This window comes from Plectropomus leopardus, chromosome 15 (genome assembly GCF_026936395.1).
Source record: "Plectropomus leopardus strain MGB_pleo_1.0 chromosome 15, ASM2693639v1, whole genome shotgun sequence".
In the NCBI taxonomy this organism is placed as follows: Eukaryota; Metazoa; Chordata; class Actinopteri; order Perciformes; family Serranidae; genus Plectropomus; species Plectropomus leopardus.
In genome coordinates, this window is record NC_142190.1 from 34,259,829 (window position 1) to 34,279,363 (window position 19,535).

Below are 19,535 nucleotides of genomic sequence, written 5' to 3' on the forward strand. Positions count from 1 at the left end.
TTTAAACTAATTTAACATTCTCGCTGACAACGCAAGTTAATAATTAAAATAAATAAATAAACAGATGAGACTGACTTACCGATGTAGCGCCTGTGAGTGGCCGAGTATTATCTAGCTAGTGTATTACCTATTCCATATCAAAAGAACCTCCTGAGATTAACATATTCTGGCATGACCAAGTACAAATGCATTCTCGTTTCATTCACATTTGTCTAAAATAAATTTTCACTATAAATTAGGAATGACTTACCTGAGCACGGAGATCTTCATTGTCCATGCTGCCCACGATCACCTCCACATGATAGGCAACTACAAGCTTCAGTTTCATCCTCTCTCTCTCTCTCTCTCTCTCTCTCTCTCTCTCTCTCTCTCACACACACACACACACACACACACACACACACTAACCAACGACAATGAGGCTTGCATTTTTGAGCGCGAGCGTGCGGTATGGAGAGAGCAGAGTACAGTATTGAGAGAAGGCATAAGTGCAATTGAAAGTGTGAGTAAAGTATTGAGAGTACGCAGGAAGGATTCTGTGTGCTCGGATTAAAATATTGTGCTCTCAAATTAAAATAATTTCCTCTCGGGTAAAAAAATGTGCGCATGATTTAAAAAAAACTGAAAATAATGTGCTTTCGTCTCAAACACGAACTCGTCGATTTTTGACAGGAAAATAACTCCATAAGGGGTTACAGACACACACAGCACAGTGAGCACACGGACAGGAGAGAGGGAGACGAGAGAAAGAACATGCGCTACAAACACGCTGCAAAGGTGAGAAAATGAAAATAAAATTTGAAAAAAAAAATGGATGCATTTTACTCCCATAGACAACTCAGTGGCAGAGTGTAGACTGTGCAAGCTGAAAATCTCATATTAAGCAGGCTCCACAAACAATCTGCACAGGCACATGAGAACTGTTCATATATCAGTGCAACTGATAGAAAAAAGACAATCAAGGGACCCTGCTATTTATGAAGGTGCCAGTGTGTCTACTGCAACTATTGCTGCTGCTGCAATGTCTGTAGCATCATCTTGTACACCACCACAACCACCTAGACCTACAACCCAGAGCTCTATGAGCCAGTTTTTGCAAAAGGCTATGACCCCAGCCAGACAGAAAACAATTGATGAGGATCTGGCTAAAATGATTGCACGTGATTTTCAGCCATTTTCAGTCATGGATGACTGAAAGCTATACTCATGGTCTCAATCCAATGTATGTAATTCCAAGCGGGAAAACACTTTTCCAAAAAATCATCCCAGGCCTATATGACAGAGAACGTGATTCACTCCAGGAAAGGGTCAAAAAAGCCACAGCTGTTTGTCTAACAACTGACTGCTGGACATCACAAACCACCACATCCTAATGTCAGTTACATGCCACTTTGTTGAAAATTACAAAATGGTGTCCTGTCTGCTGGATTGTTTTGAGTTCAGTTACAGACACACTTCTGAGAACTTAGCAGAGGAGCTGCTCAAAGTGGCAAAAGAGTGGGACATGGAAAACAAAGTGGTTTGCTGTGTTAGTGACAATGCAGCTAACATAACCAAAGCAATTAAAACCCTGAAATGGACCCACCACCCATATCTTGCACACACAATTAACCTGTTTCTAAGAGGTGCTCTGAAGGTGATGAAGCCCACTGTGGGCAAATTGAAGGTGATAGTGGCATTCTTCCACAGGAGCACAACAGACACAGAGAAGCTCAAATCTACCCAAGAACAGATGGGCATGCCCAAGCTAAAGCTCACACAAAAGTGTGTTACTAGGTTGAACTCCACCTTTCATATGCTGACACGAATTCTGTCCAAGGATGCAGTCATCTCTACCCTGGCTGTTATCAATGCACCTGTTGATCCTCTGAGGCAAGAGGAATGGGAGGTACTGCAGGAGGCATACAGTGTTCTGGAGCCATTTGAGCAGGTCACTGTGAAAATCAGTGCAGACAGGTACAGTGTACAAATGTTGTCAAATTATTAGGACCCGAGCACTGACCAGTGCGAGGACCCTTTTGTAATTGTAAGGATTATTATTATTAGGGCCTGAGCACCGAAGGGTGCCATGACCCTACTGTAATTGTAACAATTATTATTATTAGGGTCGGAGCACCGAAGTGTGCGAGGACCCTGATAATAATAATTGTAATTGCTCCGCTTTTTATTAGGGCCTGAGCACTAAACAGTGCGAGGACCCTCTTGAAACTGAAGGAATTCTTATATTTAGGGCCCAAGCAACGAATGGTGCGAGGACCCTATTGTAATTATTATTATTTTTCTCTCAAATGAATTGCCTTTTTGATATTTTAATGGTCTCGTGCATGGGTGGGAGGAAATGTATGAGTTGCGCTCCCTTCTGATTTTCAACGAAGCAGCCCCCACAGCAGATTTTTTAGCTAGAGCTTTGAAACTTTGGAGGCCTGTGCAACACCCTAGTACCTACAAAAAAGTCTCTTGGGGACATACCATAAAACCAACAGGAAGTCAGCCATTTTGATTTGAAGTTATAATTTTGGTGTATTTTTGGCATTTCAGGGGTCGTAATCTTGAGAACTTGTCCTAGAGCTTTTATCAGATTGACTTCAAATGTTATGACTACCTTCATAAGACAGTAAAAGTTGTTCAAATCATGAGTTTTCATCACACCGTGTGATCTGTATGAGGCCTCTAATTTGCATGTTCTGCCATGAACCAGGAAGTAAACAGGAAGTGGTATGTAACTCTGCTGTAAATGGTCCAATATGACCCAAACTTCACATGTTTGATAGGAGTCCTACCCTGAACACATCTATATGACAATTTTAAGCGATAATGAGAGCGCCACCTATTGGCACAAGAAAGGCAAAGTTTTACAGTATGATGTCCAGCTCCTAGCAGGTTGACTCGATTGATCTGAAAATGGTCTCAAAAAATCTTTAAGACATTGATGATGCTTGAAATGAATATTGAGAGTTTTCGTTGAAAGGCGTTACCGAAGTCGGGTGGACAATTTCAATGTTTTGACATGACATCAAAAACTTTTGTAACTTTGCCCCAGATGGTCAGATCTTTACAAAATTTCAGATTTGATAAGAGTCCAGGCCTGAAGACATCTGCAGTGCAATTTTGAATCTTACTCATTGCGCCACCTATTGATAGAAGGAAGTTACTTTTTTTACTCTTTGATATTTCCCCTGTAGCAGTTTAACTTAATTGATCTCATATCCAATTAGAATACTGTAAAGACCTTCATGATATGGAGAGGGTATCTCCTCTCACGCAGGTGTAGAACGCATGTGCTGGTTGGCTGTCGGTTTGGTGTGTTCCTGTGCAACTTTTTGGCCAAGACATGGCAACGTGAGGTGACTCAGCAGGGGGCCTTTGTCACTGCTAGTTCTTAGATGTTGGCTTGGTGTGTCACTATGGGGCCAGAACAGTGACAGTAAACATTGGCATTGACTATATGATTTATCATTGAAAACAAAACCTGAACTGAAAAGGGAAACATTGGCATTTAAACATTTGTATTTGAAAAAGCTGTATTGGCACTGAAATAAAGATTTCCCCGACCTTTCGGCAGAGAGTTCCAACTGGCAGAGGTCACTCAGGTAGTCAAAAACGCTCCACAGCAGCGAGGTACCTGGTAAGGATGTGAGTCACACTGAGATGCTGAAGGTTCTGGACATTGTTAGGAAACTGTCTTGGCTGACACACCTTGTCAGTGTTTTCCTCTAAGGTACCCCATTAAGTACCCAGTACTTAAAAAACACTTAGGGGATAACTTCAAACATCAAAAAGGACCTCAAAAGCAACACATAATTACACTATAAGTTGCCGGCTGTGTTATAAAGTGCTAGACATAAATCTCACACAGTCTCTGCTTTGTCCGCCACTCTTAACATTGTAAGGATTCACCCCTCAAAAAGGCATCACACCGTTGCAGACCTGACATACAATATAACACAAAACTGAAGTGGAATTTAATGCAGGACAGGAGCACAGGTTGGGTCTGTGGAAGGTGCTGATTATGATGGATTTTCCAGAGCATACTGTAAGCCGCATGTGAATTGTGGCAGGCAGGCATCTACAGTTTGAATCAACTGCATTCAAGTAAACGGATGGCTTTAACATTGATGTAGGTAAGTGTCCAAATTCTTTTTTTTAATATTGTCATTGCAGGCTTGAATTGTTATCATAAACCATACAGGATATGACTGTCATGAAATCACACCAAGTGTTCCTAATGTTTGCTAATGTTACAGTATGCAGTCCTGTTACAGGAGTAGGTGGTAACACATTACATGTAACTTGCATTGGTAAAAAAGTAGGCTACATTTTTCAAGGTACCAGTACTCATCATGTTCCCTTTTTTAAAGTTCTTCTACTCTTTACTTGAGTATAGTTCAGTTATCAACTTTTTACTGGGTTACTTTTGCTATTTTATCTTCTTTACGAAGAGTCTGCCCAAAATGCAAGGACTGAGTGTCGGAGGAGAGAGCACACAGGGATTAAAATTTAAGTGGCGGTGCACATAAAGGACAAATGTAATTTCATTTTTTAAACTTTGTTTAAGAAATAACAAATACATCTACCTTCTACCCTCTACACACACGGTAAGACCCTAGACTGTATATAAAGATGAACAACACGCCCCCACTTACCCTCACTATGCTTAAGTGAGGTTAAAATATCTGAGACACAGGCATTGCCATCTTGGGATGGTGATGTCATTGACAGCGAAGTTCTGCGCAGTGGCACTATCTGCAGTGGGGGAGTTCATGCCAAAACACCCATTCGACCAAACCCTAGCAGACCCATTAAATGCAAGCGAATGGGTTGGCACACAGCCGTCAATCATGGCAGAAAATCCATGTTTTGTTTAATTAATTAACTCAGTAAAATCGCACTTATCATAAAAGTAAACACTTGAACAAACATCAGGGTGACAAGAACTACCTTCAGTGACATAAACCATCTTTTGGAAACATTTATTTGGTGTGCACTTTGAGTTTTTAGTTTGGCCTATGTCCCATTCACTAACATGGGGGGTGGGCTTTATGACCTATAGACCTATCAGACACTGGGGGGCAATCCAGATTGAAATGTTACACTTTGCGGGGGCTGTCATGTTGTCCATCTTTACATACAGTCTTTGTGTGCAGCACACATACATACATACATACACACACACACAAACACACAAGGTGCAAGGTAGATTTATTTGTCAATTTTCTTAAACGTGGTTTAAGAATAAATTAAATTCAACACACACACGCACATTCATGACACTGCTATCATATGGCACATTGCAGCAGGGTATGGTTTTTTTTTTTTCACATACCACCCTGTATGCTGCGGCCTAACCACCATTGTAATGCTCAGTCACTACTGTCTCATTCTTAACACTTAACTTTGAATATATTTTGTTTGTCAATGTATTTATGTTATATCTTCACATTTTTCATACAATTAGATATTTTGTTTTATTTTTATTGGTCTTATTTGTTGAACTTTTATGCTGAACACTACTAAAGAGCTGCTGAGGATTTTCATTGTTCTGAGCACTATTAAAATAAGAATCAAATTTTAGTGGATTTTGGGAAATGGAACAGAATTTTTCTTATGCTTTGGCGCTGTCAACAGGGTGGAAAGGTACACTTGGTAGGCGTGTTTAGCGATGAAATAAGTGTATCCCATACCAATGAAAACACCTATGGTGCATACGCTTGCGCGTGCATGAACTTGTGGTTTACACCTCAGGATCTCATTTGGGGGTTTGAAAATACGATCCCACTAAATATGTTGTACCAGGTAGCATCAGTCTGATGGACATGCTGGAGCAGAACAGGGAGGTAAAACAGAGGGAGGTCTGACAGGCACCACTAGCTTTAACTACAGGGAAACGCAGTGAAATATGGGAGAATTAGGTGGGCTAATGCTTAATATCAATCTAAATACCCCTGGTATAAACCTGATAGTAAAAGACATGAACGTTTGCAGATGGAGGGAGCGAGAGAAGGAAAAAGGAGCACAGTGTATCATAGAAAGTCCCCGGCAGACTAAACCTATGCCCGCCTAACTTGGGGCAAGCCTGAGCCAGCCCTAATTATAAGCTTTGTCCACCACCCTCATGTCTCAAATGAAAGGGATTGTTTCACTTCTAAAAATGTTGATGTTGGATGATAATGTCATCTCAAATTAATGCTGTGTAAGCAAAGGAAAAATTACCATCAAACAAAACATTTGTTTATTTGGCCTAAAAGAGCCATAAATAAAATTTTATTCTCTCAATTTATTAACAAGCCACAGGAAGGCCATGGCTGTCTACCACAGCACTTAAAACATCTCGTTCTGGCGCAGTCGACAGAGACATGAGACCCTTAGAGATCCTCCGAGCCGCTGATAAATCTGAAGGCTCTCTTCCTTACTTCCTTAGAAAAATAAAACAAGAGGTGGTAATACTGTAGCAAACTGGAGGCAGAGCAGAGAAAGGTGCTTTAGACAGGGCTATGAGAGCGATTGGGGAAGCTTGAATCAAAAAGCAACAATAATAATAAACTATGAAAAACCCTCAAACATGATTTTGTTTTTGCAAAGCTGAAAGAGAATGTACTTGGATTTCAACCACGGCAGGATTGCCACTGTCTCTCCACCAACTTCTCCAATCTCATTTCTTCACTCCCTCCCAACAGTCCGTCTTCCTTCCTCTGTTGTGTTTTGCTTAAAATAAAAGTGAAATAATATTTAGAATGATAAAACCTATAGCAGCAAAAGAGTACGGAGGAATAACAGCTAGATGCAAGAGACCCCTGGATTTAGAAGGAAGGCATGGGTTAGAGAGGTCCATGGTTTAGTGCCCGGGGTGGGGCCTGTGATAAGGGACAGGTGCCTGGCCGTCCCTCCACGCTCATCTCCCCTCAGTGGGCACCCTGCCGAGGGCGGCCATGACGCGGCTGAAGCGTTCACTCAGCTCCAGGGTGGAGTAGGTGGGCAGCTTGGGAGGGTCATGGAAGCTTTTGATCTCTGTCGAGCAGTCCAGTAACTTGGGGAGGAAGTCGGTCAGCTTTTCCTGGAGGTTGGCTGCCAGCAGGCGGAGGACAGAAAGAAGGACAGGACATGATTAGCTGGATGAGCCGGCTGTCTCTGGACTCACACTGGAATATAATGACAAAAGCCGAATTCTCTTTAGTTCCATTCCTTTTACCAAGAAGTGACTGTCAGCAGCATTCTCTGAACATGTTTTATTGCAATCTGACAATGTTTTGTTGTATGTAGGTCTGCAGCACCTTCACTTTACAATCCTTCACGTGATCTACTGATCACTTCATGGACTTACCATTTCAGCTCTACTTATACAGCTTGAAATCTATTTGGGATATTCCTTTTTTTTAGGACTTAATTTTTATTTAGTTACACCAATGTACAACATGCAGTGTAAGTATTTCCTTGATATTTTTCAGGTCTTTGTGATGAGTGTGTGTGTGTGTGTGTGTGTGTGTGTGTGTGTGTGTGTGTGTGTGTGTGTGTGTGTGTGTGTGTCTACAGTTTAAGACTGCTGTAACTAATACATGGAAGAGGTCTTTCCTATCCTTCACATTCAGACTTTCAGGAATTACAGCCAGTAGCACTTCTGCAGGATCTTGTGAGAGATGTCTTTAAGGGCATCAAATGCCTCTCTCCAGTATATAGCTTTAGGCATTGCCAAAATATATAGGTGTGACAGGCAATGCATGTTCCACAGCTTCTCCCACAAAGCTTGGATATGTTGGGCCCATTTTAGAAATTATTTCTGGTGTTCTGAAAAATGCAGTTATTACTTTCCATTTAAATTCCCTCCATTTGCTGGAATTTGTAAGCAGATGTGCCTCAGTGCATGCCCCCTCCATGTGTCCTGTGATATGACCATGTTCATATCTTCTTTATCTGTATGAAGTAAAGTACACATGGATAAAAGTATATGATACATTTTACTTATTATTTTATTGTCTCAATTTTCCCATTTGTATTCATTTTCTAAAGTTATCTATGAGTGTATGTTTTATGAGTTTACCCCACTTTTTGTGTATTGTCAGAAAATGTCTTGGCTGCAGGAATGTGTGTGGGAGAGATGTACTACACAGCCACAAAGCCTTTTTAATGTGTGACCTGAGCACTGGCCTGATTATGATGACCTCTGGCAGAGGTATGAGCAATGTACTAGAAACCTTGGACTTCAGAAATCTCTAGGATGTGTCTGCTCTATCTCACTCTCTCAGGGACTCACAGTCCATCTCTTGACCCAAGTAGGAGCACCAGCGGTTCCTCATGTCCTCTACTGCCAGCAAGTCGCTCTCAGTGTCATGGCTCAGCAGCAGAGGGATGCAAGGTACCACCAGCTCATTCATGATGCCGAGACCCGTGGTCACCTCCGGTTCTTCTCCTGACTCAAACATGGCAGCCGCTTGCTCGTTTAATTTCTATGGGGAGAAACATAGATCAATCTTTCATACATAAGATTTTATGTGTAACTAAAACAACTGTCTCATACATTAATTCCTTCATTCAACATTAATTCCCTGTACCCTGGGCGGCTGTGGCTCAGAGGTCAATGTATCCTTTGGACAAAATACTGAACCCTTATTGCTCCTGATGTCTGTTCCATCAGTGTGAAAGTGTGTGTGATTTATTACTGAGTAGCAGGTAGCACCTTGTACGGTACCCTCGACCACCAGTGTGTGAATGGATGACCTGTAGTGGAATAGCGCTTTGAGTGGTCGGAAGACGAGAAAAGCACTATACAAGGGCAGTCCATTTGCACCTGATATATAGCTTTATAATCTGCCCAAGGCCATGAGCCCCCACCCAGCCAACCAGGTGATATTAATGGGTTTTTGTAACTCCTATTGTTATTCTTTATCCTACTTTGATTTTGAGCCCATGCTCCAAGTTTTGAAAACACGGTTCTCCACTCGGGAAGAACTCCCAGTTTGAAAACCTCTGCTTTGGACTTGAGCATTAAACTTGGGGAAGGCAGTTTTTATTTGTTGTCATTGGGCAAAAATCCATTTGTAAACGTTGAACATATTCTAATTCAGATAGTCTAAGAGAAAACTAGACTGTTGCACCTCCTGTTGGCTCTGTTTTAAGGCTTTAGAAAATCTATCTCATGATGGGAGACTTTGGCCAATCACAGGTCATTTCAGAGAGAAGGTGTTCCTATTGGCTGTTCAACTAATGCTAATGCATACATTTGTTCTGAAATGTATTTAATAATCTATATATAAATAAACTGAATTAAGTAATTAATTGTGCGAAAGACACAACTGAAGTGGCGCGAAGGTAGCGAATTGCACATTTCGTGATTCGCGAGAGCTAAAAATCTAAACTTCCATGACCCATTCGTGCTGAAATAGCCAATCAACATTGAGATCCTCCAGTGATGTATGACATCATATAATGTAGGATATACCGGTGGTCGAACATTCAGCGGCAAGATGGAGGAGACACTTAGCTGCGGTGTATGGCTACGCTGAGCTCTTTGATACAACCTGTTTTTTTTTTTTTACAAAAACAGAAATAAAAAGAAGCTTGCTTGGAGGAAATAGAGTGAGGAAGTTGGATTATTTGGTAAGTTGACTTTTTGACATTTTTACTGTGACTTGATTAAAGCTATTGGTTGCACTGGCAAGTTAACACAACCCCAGTCAACAGCTGTCAACAGTAGCCTTTTATATTTAAACAACAGTTAATTTGCGGCACGCACACGTGATTTCTTGCACGTATGAAGCGAGTTAAAACAAAGCATTCTAGCATTCAAACTTGTGCAAGTAACTTAATGCAATTTTTTTTTCCATGTCCAGTGTGAACGCACAGTGAGGGGAAAGCTGCTTTTCAGCATGGGCAACAACTTCCTACACTACAAAACAACACAAAAAGAGAAGATGAACCCATCTAAAAGAGAGTCTGACAGTAAACTAAATTCAACAAGTGTCAGTACTGGTGAAGCGATAGTGTTGTTGATAGTTTAGCCACCTGCTAACTGCAGCTTCAAGTTCATGTTTATGTTGGTAATTTTAGCAGGAGTCTTAGATCACAGTGTGCCCTCCGCCTAACTCCTCGCCGCTACAGACCACCTTGCTGGAAGGAGAGCGAGCAGTGGCTCCTACGGCCCCCAGTCAGCAACCAAAGCAACTCGATCCAGCCAGCACAAACCTGAGCTCTGGGGGGCCAGACATCTGTGACTCCTTGCCAGATCAGCACACTTTCTATTGCTGCTTTACACAGGTTAGACCCTCTGCTGCTGCTGGCCACCATATCACTGTGACATCCAGCTCTGAGGGTTTTGTGCTGGCCAAATTCAAGCCTCTGACCAAAGGTCAAGAGCTGCTGCCCGAGTGAAGCAGCCCACAGCAGCGGCGAGCGAGGCAGAAGGTCCGTGGGGCTAGCAGCTAATTGTTGTCTCATCTGTGGTCCGATAAACACAGTGAGTGGGACAAGGAAGGGCTGACAGAATGAAATAAGGTGAAATAAATCAATTTATGGGAAACACTGGGTCACTATGTAAAGCCAGACGCCTGTGGTCGTCTGGTTTGGGGCGCTGAGGACAGTTGTGGGAGTGCTGCAGGAGGAGGGAGTATTTTGAAAATCTGATGGCTTTTTTTTTTGCCTTTTCCAGATTTCTGCCAATTACAGCTTTATGTTGAAAGGCCTATCTTCCTCATGGCTTTTAGACAGCAGAATGTCCTGTCCAGGGATATGAAAATTACAAAGATTATGAAGATCTGGAATAACATCTCAAAGATTGTGTTATCTTGTGTATTTGTTTTTAATCCACATAATATTCTTGTGATTTACTAAATCATTCATTCACTACAAACACTTTGATCTAACGAGTAACATTTTCCATTTGTTCTACTAAAAACCCCACAGACATCATTAATATCACAGAATATCCTCCAGCCAGTGAAACTGAGGAAGGCCCTGAGGTTCTTGTGGATATAAGCTTCCTGTTCTTGAACAAAACCAAAACCTTTTTGTCACAGCCAAACTTCCTGACCTCTCTGAGGAAATTAACCACTTTTTGCAAGCCATTTTGGAAACTAGGACAGCAAGGCTGGATTCAACATCCAAGTACATTAAATTTGTCAATATTAGCAGTGTTTTCGATTCAAACAAGAGCTGATGATAAACAGCTGAGTGGACAGAGCAGGAGGTTCTGGCCTGAGATCTAAGACGAACCATGAGGCTGTGCAAAGCTTAGGTTTGAGGTTAGCTGAGGACACACTTGTATTTCATGGTAATGTGTTTACACTTGCTGGACGTTGGGCTTCCTATTCCTCCTCCAATGATTACATTATGATCACAATGCTGGTGTGAAGTTACTGAGTGCAGCACTGAGGGCCGCTGAAGACCAGGATGAGGCTGATCACTCCAAAATACCCTTAGACCTCCCCAATCATACCAGAGCTCAGCCCAGAGCTTGGGGGGGGGGGTTGAAATGAAAAGGTGCTCACATCATAACACTGAAAGGATTTTCAACTGGCAGTATCCCATGAAAAGCCCTGAGTAGAATCTTTTGTGGGCTGCAAGCAAGCCAAAGCAATATCTCAGCAAAGCTATTTGATTATAGTACCACAGCTCAGTCTGCAGTCTGGGCATGTTAGTTTTGCTGAGTAGCAGAAGAAGTTTGGGACAGAGAAAAGGGAGAGCATGTTTTTTGGTTTTTTTTTTAATGGGGGGGGTATCAATGACAAAAAAAAATCTGAAGGCTATTCATCATTTTGACAGATAAGTACAGTGAGGATGATGGACCCTTACTGTAAGGCATCCACAGGTCTGTCCAGCTGGTGGCTTGTGCATATTAGTTAGCTATTGTTCATTCTTGTCTTTGATCTTGCATACATGACCTTTTAGTCTGGCTGGCTTTTGCCATCACATTTATGGGCTGCATCGCTACATACCATTGCAAAATGTCACAGCAGCTGAGTGCCCCAGATGTCTTTGCACGGTTGGTGTCTGTGTTTGTCTTACCTCTCCGAGCACTTATAATCAGAGGTGTAGTGCTGCAGAGTGCATCACAATTATTTTTTTTCCCCAAGTGAGGAAATAGTATATTCGCTTTGTTAACTAAAAAATGAAAATGAATAAATGAAAAACAAATGCAATTAAATATGTCTTCCTGTCATTAAAAAAGGACCATGATGGCTAATGAAAGCTTGTGAATGATTTTTACCTGTCTGTCAAAATGACTGACAACATGAGAGTCACATGCAATTTCTAAAAGGGAGTTACAAAGAAGAGACAGGGATCATGGGTAACTCCTGAACACAAAGGTGTCCATTCAAAACAGAGCCTGTCCAGAGGTAATGCCCTCTTTGGAATCACTTGGTTTAGACAAGTGGAGTGGACAAGTTATTTGGAATAAATTTTGTTGTAAATGTTGTGCATGCTTTGCCTCACCAGTAAACACTCTCGACGGTAATGACCAAGAAGCTGCTCATCATGCCCTCTGTACAGCCCTTTGGACAATAGCTCTTTGTTGTACTGGTATGAGTAAATCAGATACATCAGAGCCTCCATATAACTGGAAAAAAAAACAAATTATACAATCAAATTAATAGTGTCAAAGCTGCACTGGTAACTTACAAAGAAAACTACTGAAGACATAAAGTTGGCGAACTCACTGCACAACTATTAAGTTTAAAGTTGTACAGTGTTGAAGTGTGGCCTGCCCTCTGCAGGCCACACTTCAACATTCACTGGCTGCTACAGATGGCAAATTCACTGAAAATGATTCTTTTGTACAACACTTAAGTCATAAGATAAAGTTTTAACAAAACAGTTGGAAACTGAGTTTTCAGTGTTTCCTATACTGGATATAAAGAGGAGCACTTGAAAGGTATCAACATACTTTGTCTTCTGAAAGAGTTCCAATCCAGACATCATGAAGATCGTTGTCTCGCGGAAATTCCTATAGGCCTGATGCCACATCTGAAAGAGATCAGGAGAGGTTTGTGTAGACAAGCTCACTGAAATTAAACTCTTCAAAGTACTATCTACTGGCAAACATGAGTACTCATAATAATCAACACTGTCACGACAAAGACAACATATATCACTGCATCAAAAGCAGTATGAAAAGACTTAAATCTACTATATTTGATAAAGAAAACTCAGAAGGCTCCACTGCTGACCTCATATTCATCCATGTTGACCTCCTCAGGCTTAATAAGGTCCAGTTTGGCACGTGCCACATTCATAATACTCCTACATCTGTGGGGAGGTGGGGAGACAGGAAAGGGAAGCCGCATTAGCAATGAGATGATGAGTCATTGTGAGGTACTCGAGGAGACAAGAGTCCACCCTGCCCGTAGGCCTTAATATGGCCCAATGAATCACTCTTAGTGCTGGGAAGAGAAGTGAAACACTCCTCTGGAGGCTCCTATTGAGGCCACGTGCACATATGAATCTAATTATCTTGCTCAAAATAGCAGAGAAGGGAGAAATCAATTTTTCACTCATGAATACGGATTGAGGCCAATAAGCACAGCTGAAAAGTTTGAAGAGATAGAAAGGGGCATTATTGACACTATTGACATAACCCTCACAATGTTAATGGGGAGGGAGTCTTGATATTTGGCTGCAGAATAAAAAAAGTCAAACGTGTCTCTATAAAGATTTGTGTTTGTTCCATCAAATGGAGGAAATATGGTATGAGAGGATTTGCAGCAGGAAGGTGTTGTCCACTGTCAGTGTGCGCTGATAGTAAACCTGCATGTCACAGACAAGGTCTCTGCTGCCCTCTGCTGGTGATTTTGGGAAGTTGATTTATTTGAATGATCTAACTTTTTCTTTCTTAAAAGTGACCAAGAACAGAATGCAATGTACCTAATTAAATACCATTTTTTTAAACCCCAAAAAACCAACACAAAGTTGCGACAGAGTGTACAGTGTAAGCTACCTCTCATCAAAAGCCAGGTTTCTGTCAGCAAACTGTGTGAGCAGAGTCCTCTCCAGGATCTTCTTGGGTGCATGGTTTTGGATGAAGTAGACGATGATATGCTGTAGTCGGTAGTCATTCTCAGGAGGTGTGTCCTCTTGGGCAAATCTTAGAAGTCGAGCATACTCCAGCTTTATGGCCTGACCAGAGAGACAAAGAAGTGACAAGTTATGGTTAAAAACTCTAAGGTTGAGCAGTATGGGAAAGGATACTATTACTTATTCAGGTCCTCTAAAGTTAAAAACTTAAAATAATAATCTCAATAATTTTCATTATAAATAAATGTCTTTTAGGTCACTATCTGTCCACAAATGAGTTAACACAAAGGTGAGTGAGCCTGTGGCCCACTGATCAGAGTATGGCATTATTTATATTTGCAGTATCATGAGTGTCAGAGAAGTTTGTGGAAAAAATGCTGTATGTAGTTACTACTAGTGCGAAGTGAACATTTCCTATTGCTGCAGATTCACATTAAAAGCTTTTAACTGGTAAGTGAGTTGACTTTTATTATGAAGTTGTCACAGGAAATGCAATGTGTTTTTGAGATTAACACTACTGTTATTACCAGTCAACAGTCAGCAGCAGCCACAGTGAGCTGTTCACACCTCCAACTTTCACTGTGCCCTGCTGTCTGCAGAATCAAGCCATGTGCAATATCAGATCAGATCACAGTTGCGCACAGAATGATGAAAAAAAGCCCAAGTAGCACTTGTTTATTTTGCTGGCCTAGAACTCAATGACCTGCAGTGTTAAAGCACTTTTTCTGTTACCAACAGTAACAACACTTGTCACCAAATCAGCCAGGACAGGAATCTTCCAGATGTGTGGAAAAACAAAGTGTTTGTTTTTGCTAAATTACAAATGTTTGGACTTAACGCTGATTTTTAAAACTGCAACACCCCTGCATTTATAGATTCATAGTTCTCAGTTATAGTAGGACTGCAGTCTAGTGGATTCTGTAAATGTTGGACTAAGCAACTGTAAGTATTCACTCTTTTTTATGCCCCTCTCTTTCCAAATAAAGAAAGAAGGAAAGAAGGAAAGAAAGAAAGAAAGAAAGAAAGAAAGAAGAAAAATAAAGAAAGCTGTTGCATATATAATTTAGCAACATTTTTATTGAGATAGAGTGCATTTATGAAAATCTTACTCAATACAATATTTGGCCACTGTTAGAGACTTCTTTGCATCTAGACTTTTTCCTAATTAGTAATGGATCCCTCTCTTCTGTTTCACCAGACATTATCCCTACACAGAAGTAGCATATAGTGTTGTTACCTTTCCTCACTTGACTTTTTGATTGATTTCTTGAAGAGATTTATTTGAGAAGCAAGTGCTCAGTTTTAAGTGACAGGATTCAAGCATCTGACAACTTCATTCCCAGAAAGCTCAATGATGGGGCACCATCAGAGGTACTGACTGGCTGTGCTGCCCTGAGAGTCAGGCAGTTTAGAGCTGAGCACCTGTGCAACAGATAACTTCCCCCTGCACACAGCCCTGTGTGATTTGTAAGGCTTAAGTTACTCTGTTGAGTTCCACTGTTACTGTAACAGCTACTAAATGCTGTAATTGTTTCTGTATGTTTTATAATCTTTCTTACTGAACTGTAAGAAACTACACAGAAGAAGACCAAAAACAGACAAACAAAATAAAAGGTAGATGGAGGTGGAGTGAGTGAGTGTGGGATGAAGAGAGGTAGGAGAGATAGTGTGTACCTTAAAAAAGGCTGCCTCAGGCCCATTCTTTTCATACACGCTGCTGGATTTGCCAATAGCCATAATTATACCCTGCATGTTGGGGGTCATCATTGCCTGCCCAGGAAGCAGGAACCATGTCAAACAAAACAACAGGTCCTTGTGACCAAGTGAGCAAGTTCAGTCCTATGTTATGTGATCTGAGGCACAACAATATAGCATACCACAGTCAGGGCATGCCAGGCATCACTCAGCAGGCCATGCATTGGTAATAATGCACAATCCTTACAAGGGTAATTTTTGAAAAACCAAGGCAGCCATATGACAGCTGTGTGTGACACATAGCTAACAGTGGAATTGTGAGGGTGGAATACCGAGCAGCAGCAATGCACTCAGAACTTACTGACAAGTAACTACTGCTGTTATCAAACCAACCAAAAACAATACCAAATCACAATTCCATGATCACTGCATGAAATCTGTGCAAATAGTAATAAACATCCCCTGTACGTGCATTTGGCTTTATATACAGGTGAAAGGTAGGTATCAACTGAACAACATAAGACTTATTCTGATCACAACATGAGTCTGTGTTCTCGTCTCATTTTCACTAAAGAGTGACCTGTGAAGAAGCAGACCTTAGCTTTTGCAAAAGGTCAGCCTGCCTTTGTGCCAAGATGCAAACTAGCTAATCAAGAGACTTTTCACACAAGAATAAAGCATACAACAAGGAGGTCAGTCTTATTGCACGGCATTTTCAGCCTCAAGCCAATCCTGAAATGGGTTAGTGTAAGGGTCAGGCTTTCTCAGGTGTGAAAAACCTCTAGTAGAGCCACGCGAATGGGTAGTGGTGCTCTCAGTCCATATATCAAACAGACACAGACTTCTTAGCAGAAAAAAAGGGGCAGATGATTTTTTGGGAGAGAGCTACCTCGTCATCATACCCCCCCTCCTCTGACTCAATGACAAAGGTCCCCACATTAGGAATGGCCACCTCTACCGTGCGCTGGTCTGCAGATTCATCCTCCTTGACCAGATCAGGAGGGGGGGTGGAGACAGCAGGCTGAGGGGAGGAGGGAGGGGGAAGAGACTGTAAAGAAAATGTGACAGATGAAACAGGAAGGAACAAGTACTGATGGAAAAGCAAGGAACATTCCATGTAGAGCAGAAAAAGCTGTGAAATATTAAAAAAAAGAGTACTCATCAAATAAACTGGACTTAATAGGTCAAATAATTTTCAATGGTTGGTCAGATTCACTGGGCACAACTGTGGACATGGTGTTGGAAACTCAAATGAACAAGACAGATTAAATAGGTTCAAATTCCTTCAAGCTTGTTGATAAACAACACTTGCATGCCCCTATGTAGAATGACAGAGTTTTTAGATTCTGTAATTGTTCCTATTTAATGCAATTCCAATGTAACAATGGGCTAAAAACACACACACCCATGGCTCTCCTGTGCCAAAATGCATTCTGAGGCTCAACTGAAACTAACAAGAGACGTCAGCAGGCTGATTTGGGACTGCATCTACCAAAGTTTTTACCAACAAATGCCTTCACAGCAGCTCAGCAGACAAACTGTATGTTTATGTAAAAAAATTCTATCTGTTCTTTCAACCTGTATTATCTTAACGTTTTGGCCACCTGGGGGCAGTAGAAACAAGCTGAACACATTCACCCATACATTCCTCATTCCCACTGCGCAAAAAAAAGCTAACACCTGCTAACATCTGGCTTTTTAATGCAACAAGAATGCGTAAAATCTGTATTCACACCCGGGTCTGGCATTGAATATGCTAATTTCAGCTCTTTAAGCAGCGAAACTCAATGACATGCTCACAGTAGTCACCATTTGTCTCCACACAAGCAGTGCTAAAACATCAATCCAAACTAGTCTGCTCTGAGTTTGAAAGAGAGACTGAATAAGTCAAACATATATAAAGAGAAGTAACCACAGTAAAGTTTTCACAGACCTCTGTCTATGCTGCTCTCTACTGTTTACCTGTTCTCCAGTATGTCTGTTACATCACATGGACACACCAAAACAAAACTCTCCACCACCCCAAAAAAATAGACTCCTCTGCTGCAGAGCTGTGCACAAGCTGTGCTCTACTGGCAATGGGAAAGCAGGTCTATGGCCTATTTTAAGCAGGGTTACCTGTGTTTGAAAAAACTTGCATGCATGTCCTAATTAACAGTGTATTATCGCATTTAGGTGAATACTTGTTTTCACAGGCAGCAGTTATAGAGCAACAAAATCATTCATTTGGAGTTCTGTTTCTGACAAACTGGTGAATATACTGTGTCCAATATTCTTCTCTTTTTAGCAGTGATTTGGTCTCCACCAACTCTAGAGAAAAACAGTTTTAGCTATGTTCACCAGTTAGTCACTGACTTTGTCTGCTTTTTCCTGCCTAATGGGTAACATTTTAAAAATTTTACTTTGGACAGGCACTTGTGAAGCACTTATCTCATTGTTTGACCACTCAAAGAGGGTTCACATTACTTGTCACATTCACACACACATTCATAAACTATATGTAATATTCAAACACACTCACACACTGATGAAATAGCCATGTGGATCAATTTGGGATTCAACATCTTGCCCACAGTCATCAGCATGCAGATGGGAGGAGCCAGGAAATTAAGCGCCAATCTTCCGTTTAGTAGATGACCCACTCTACCACCTGAGACACAGCTGCCCTGGGTAGTGAACAGTGGGCTTTTAGAAGTTTTTTGCCGGAAAAAAAACAGTTTTCTTCTGTGAGAGTGAACAAAACCAGTGAAGCTGCAGAACAGTCAATATGGGAATGAGGGGAACTGCAGAGTCGTGTGATGAACATTCTCTATGTTAAACTAAAAAAAAAAAAGATTATAGCAGCTTTAAAACACTCTTGTATTGCCATTTAAAGGAATACGCTGCTAATTTTCAACCAGCTTTGTTTTATTTTACTTTGAACTGCAGTAAACAGCGTGCAGGCCGCCCTGCTCCTCTATCAGCTCAAAACTGCAGAATGATGCCTTTTCTGTCATCCAGCGGTTTTGAGCAGGCTTGTGGCCTGTTGCTCAAACTACAGACCTCTACCTCTCTACCTCTATATTTTCATAGTGCCTGCCACCCATGCCACCACCGTGGACCCACAGAAAATAAAAGTTCAGAGGGCCCCCAGCCCTCTCAAACAAACCAAACTCAGATCAAACAGTTAAACATAGCAATGCCAATAAACATGAACCAAGATTCTGTTACCAAGTTGTGTATTTCTCTCCTAAAATGTCTTAAGCCACATCTTAACACTGTTAGATGAGATTATTTGTTATCAGCTGGCCGCCATTGTGGACAAGCTTGCATTATGACACTCACCAGCAGAAGTGTTTATTGAGCAAGACTGAATGCCACAATCATTTTTCCTCTGGCCATGTAGTGAATTGCTTCTTGAAATATTACATTTGAAGAGCCAAAAATGAAACCACATTCAATAAATGCATTAGACCCTGAGGAAACAATTACTTCAAATGATATTCTCTGAGTTTAGATACTCAAGGGGGAAAAGATGACTGGATGAAATAAAAACACAGGTGGATACTATATACTTCAACTCATGGATTGATCCATAAACAGACATAAAAGTAAGACAGAAGCACATGTTGGGTGACAATGGCTTGGCTGGGGTGAGAGTAGCATTCTGTGTGCATGTTTTACATACAGCATTTAACAATGCTTCGGGGGTTCTCTCCTCTTGTTCAGCAGCAGCCCTCGAGATGGCCCTTTGTGTGTCCTCCTGCAGGTGCTTGGAGTCATTTGTGGGTGACGGCTGCTCCATGTACTCTGGGTCCTGCTGGGGTCCTGCAGGAGGGCAACAACACCATGAGAGAACCACA

The 19,535-nt window shown here is 41.4% G+C and overlaps 1 protein-coding gene across 4 annotated transcripts in view; it reads right to left on the minus strand.

The window, feature by feature from the left end:
* Positions 1-6,224: 6,224 nt before the first annotated feature.
* The window catches only part of usp25 (ubiquitin specific peptidase 25), a 114,527-nt gene continuing 101,216 nt past the window's right edge, over positions 6,225-19,535 (minus strand). For 2 of the 4 annotated variants that reach the window (XM_088088806.1, XM_088088805.1), the window contains exons 18-26: positions 19,361-19,500; positions 16,583-16,714; positions 15,673-15,768; positions 13,922-14,100; positions 13,155-13,233; positions 12,872-12,951; positions 12,421-12,544; positions 8,246-8,438; positions 6,225-7,062 (exon numbers count right to left, since the gene is read on the minus strand). In XM_088088806.1, the coding sequence (XP_087944932.1) occupies positions 6,890-7,062; positions 8,246-8,438; positions 12,421-12,544; positions 12,872-12,951; positions 13,155-13,233; positions 13,922-14,100; positions 15,673-15,768; positions 16,583-16,714; positions 19,361-19,500 (1,196 nt within the window). In that variant the 3' untranslated portion in view covers positions 6,225-6,889. The remainder of the gene's footprint in view (positions 7,063-8,245; positions 8,439-12,420; positions 12,545-12,871; positions 12,952-13,154; positions 13,234-13,921; positions 14,101-15,672; positions 15,769-16,582; positions 16,715-19,360; positions 19,501-19,535) is intronic. The other 2 variants (XM_088088807.1, XM_088088808.1) reach the window with 2 other exon arrangements.